Below are 3513 nucleotides of genomic sequence, written 5' to 3' on the forward strand. Positions count from 1 at the left end.
TTATCGCAAATTTTCAAATATATATCGTGATAAATATTTTTGGCCATATCGCCCTGCTCTAACGCCAATTATCAGCTCCGGAGAAGCGCCCGAGAACGCATCGTGAACGCTTCCTGGCCATCCAGTGTAGACGTTAGTGAAACTGTTGGGAAGACAACGCTGGAGAAACGTGAACATTTTATTTGTACTGTATAATCTGCAGATTCTGACAGAAATCTGCAACTATCCTTTGAAGCACCGCTCCTCTAAAACAGCAATAAGGATCATTATTAGGTTATTTACATTATTATGTAAATAACAAAATAACTCAAAGCAAAAATTGGGAAACGTAAAGTCCAAAGTCTTTATATTAAGGGCCATCAGTCAAACAATACTGTTTGCTCTGGGTCTAAACAGAGCGCGTTGTGTGTGACGTCTTCTTTTGCGTATGTGGGCCGCTTTGAAGGTTTTCACTAGAGCACGTTTGCTGTCGCATTTTATTTGTAGTGTGAACAAGCAGACAAAAAAATTGGCTTTGATCAAAAAAATCGGAATTGAGAATTAAGACCTGCAGTGTGAACGTAGCCTAATAGTCTGAGGAACTCGATCTGTCAAAGGCAGCTTTAGGTTGGCTACAACGCAATGAAGAAGTCTTTGAACTGCTCCTGTGTGCTGTGTGACTGACCTATAGTTGAAATCCTTGTCTTTGCCATCCAGAAAACGCTGGTGCATCTGACTGATGAACTCCTCTCTGAGAAGAGCCTTCTCCTCTGGCGTCGGCTCCCAATCCTTCTGCTGGTCTCTGTCATCTACAGCATGAAACACAGAGCAGAATAAGAAAAGATGGAGGGAAAAGAAGAAGAAAAGAAAAAAGCCTAAATTTTCTTCTTTGCTTAACTTCAGTGTGAAGTTTTTTCTTCAACCCGAACTCTGACTGACCGTAGTCGTCGTCCTCCTCTTCTTCCTCCAGTGCGCCGTCTTCCTTCTCCTGCTCCTCCTGCAGACGATTTTGGATGAGTCGTTCCTGGTAGGAGTTGAGGAGCAGATTGGCGAGTCCTCCTGTACCTTGCCCCGGCTCTCCGGGTCCTCCCTGTGCACCATCCAGCATGGCCTCCTGGGAGCGCTGTAGCACCTGCAGCATTCATGAAGGTAATTAGAAAAATACTCTGAAATATACAAAAACATAATCACATATAAAACGCAAGATAAACAGAACTCACCTCTTCATCTGTCAGGTACTGGCCGATATACTGTTCGTACAGCAGCGGCTCCCTCATTCGCATCTGTTCTTCACTGAAGTACTGGCCGTCTAGAAGAGGAGGCATGGCACAAAAAGAAACAAAACAAAACCAGGCCGATGGCAAGTTAGAGAGAAAAACAGAAGTTGGTGGGTTGGCAACAAGTATCTTAGTTGACACTATCAAAGACTAAAGCTATCTGCACAAATGCTGCATGGGTCCACTGTATCATTAACTGCTGCTGCCCCTACCCTTCTGCAGAGCCCTGAGGGCAGCATAGCGCTGATTCCTGACTCTGGTCCTGTCGGTGCGTCCTGCAGCCCGTCTCTGTATCACCTTGCTGTAGTGCTGTGCTCGTGGGTCTGAGCTGACATGTGCAAATGCTGAGAGATGCTGAGGCTTCAGGCAAGCCTGGAAATTGTAAGATGAAAAACAAAATATAATAATGGAATTCTTCACTTCTTTACCAACACCACAATATTTAGTTAATGTATTTTGAAACTGGATTTTTTGCAGACCTGTAATGTAAATGTTCCTGTCTGTAAAGAACTTTTGGGTCAGCTTCTGTTGTTTAATGTGTTATAGGTAGACGTAACAGTCAACACACAGTCACAGTGCATGTTTGAAGTACATCTTTTCTTTCTAAACAATAATAACAGTTTATTCAACACAATTCAGTGCTCTGCAAACTAAACTCAGAGGACAGAAGTATCAGTCGTATCGCACTAGTAACAACCCAATACCAATGCCAGCGCTGGTATCAAAATGATATTTAGATCGATAGGCCCACCTCTACAGAGGAAGATTTAGTACTTAAAAAATATATATATATAGCTCAACAACCATCAGCCAATGCTGTACTCTGCAAAATATACAAGGAATTTGTTCCCACTGAAAGTGAAAACAAGACACACTTCTTTCACTCCTTAAGGCAAAAACAAAGCTAAGTACAGCCAGGCTAAGGAGGAGGAGATGCTAACAGCTGATGATGTGTGACCCAAATGTCAACAAACGACTCCACTGTGTCATTTGAGCACTCGCTGGTTGCACTCCATATGACAGGAACACTAAAAGGGATGTGGGCATTACTGACACTAGCACTAACTAGGCTACTTTTGTGCTTAAATTTGATTCATGCTCTGTCACTACTATTGAACTACAATGCTGGCACCTTGTTCCAACAGAGTGACACATTAAGTGATAAAGAGTGCCATCAATGGCAGCACGTCACTGGGAAAGAAGTTTGCCTTGATTTACTTATGAATGTCATTGCCTCTAAGCATCTATATTGGGCGATGTTGCCCTTCACTAACACACACACACACACACACACACACACACACGTTGAACTGTGGGCACATACATGGTACCTCTCCAGGAACACCAGCGGCCTGCTGCGGTACTGATGCAGCAGCTCCTCTCTGCGCTCTTGCACGGTCAGCTCAGCCTCTCCGATCTGCTGGCTCTTCACCAAGACGCCGCTCACAGCTATGGCCTCCATCATGGCATTCACACAGCTGGACTCGCTCAGGTTTATATTCTGTATGATGAGCAGAAAGAGTAAATCAGCGAGGCGTCATAATGGCAGACCGCACCTGACACTGTGGTTGAAAAGAAAAAACAAACAAACGCTGTTGTCGCTGATTGCTTCACCTGGATGTCCTGCACCACCCGCTGGGTGTCTTCAGAGCTGCTGGAGTCACATCTCCGTCTCCGTGGCAGTATTATCTCTTCTATTTTCCTCTCGTCTTCAGTCTCACACAAGCTTGGCTGTGTTTTAACAGGAGGGTCGATCTCTCCCCACATCATTAACCGCGGTGTCACTTAGCCACCGTCTTCCCAGGAGCTAACGATGGTTCACTAAGAAAAGCTCAGCCTACTGCCAACTTCCCCTGTTTGTTTCTTTTAAACGACCAATTAGTTTTTACAATTTAATGTAAAACCTCTTGGATGAGAAAATCTCTTTCATGGAAACCTCGCGTGTTATTTTACCTTTCACTTATTTTGTATAACGTTTCATCGCAATAACGGTCCGTCACTTTTGTGTGTCCCCTTTTCTCTGTGCAACCAAAAGAATTGTTCCGCCCCCACAGCCTTTTCTTTGATATGTATATGTCGCCACCTTGTGACAGACTTTAATACTTATAATTTTTTCCAAGATAGAGAAATATTTTAGAAATAAATATTAAACATAAATTGCACATGGGTCACCTCAGGTTTCTTTTTTATTCTTTTATCAATTATTGCTTACATATCATACTGTGGTGTTTAATCACTGTATAGTCTATTATTTTAA

The 3513-nt window shown here is 43.2% G+C and overlaps 1 protein-coding gene across 1 annotated transcript in view; it reads right to left on the reverse strand.

The window, feature by feature from the left end:
• Positions 1–3296, reverse strand: part of ccdc97 (coiled-coil domain containing 97) — a 20585-nt gene extending 17289 nt beyond the window's left edge. Inside the window, exons 1-6 of the mRNA XM_005750177.1 lie at positions 2871–3296; positions 2581–2757; positions 1469–1628; positions 1200–1288; positions 919–1111; positions 653–788 (exon numbers count right to left, since the gene is read on the reverse strand). Coding sequence (XP_005750234.1) covers positions 653–788; positions 919–1111; positions 1200–1288; positions 1469–1628; positions 2581–2757; positions 2871–3026 — 911 coding nt within the window. The 5' untranslated portion in view covers positions 3027–3296. The remainder of the gene's footprint in view (positions 1–652; positions 789–918; positions 1112–1199; positions 1289–1468; positions 1629–2580; positions 2758–2870) is intronic.
• Between the last annotated feature and the right edge of the window lie 217 nt (positions 3297–3513).

This window comes from Pundamilia nyererei, unplaced genomic scaffold (assembly GCF_000239375.1).
Source record: "Pundamilia nyererei isolate P.nyererei 1_Seehausen unplaced genomic scaffold, PunNye1.0 scaffold00264, whole genome shotgun sequence".
NCBI classification, from domain to species: Eukaryota; Metazoa; Chordata; class Actinopteri; order Cichliformes; family Cichlidae; genus Pundamilia; species Pundamilia nyererei.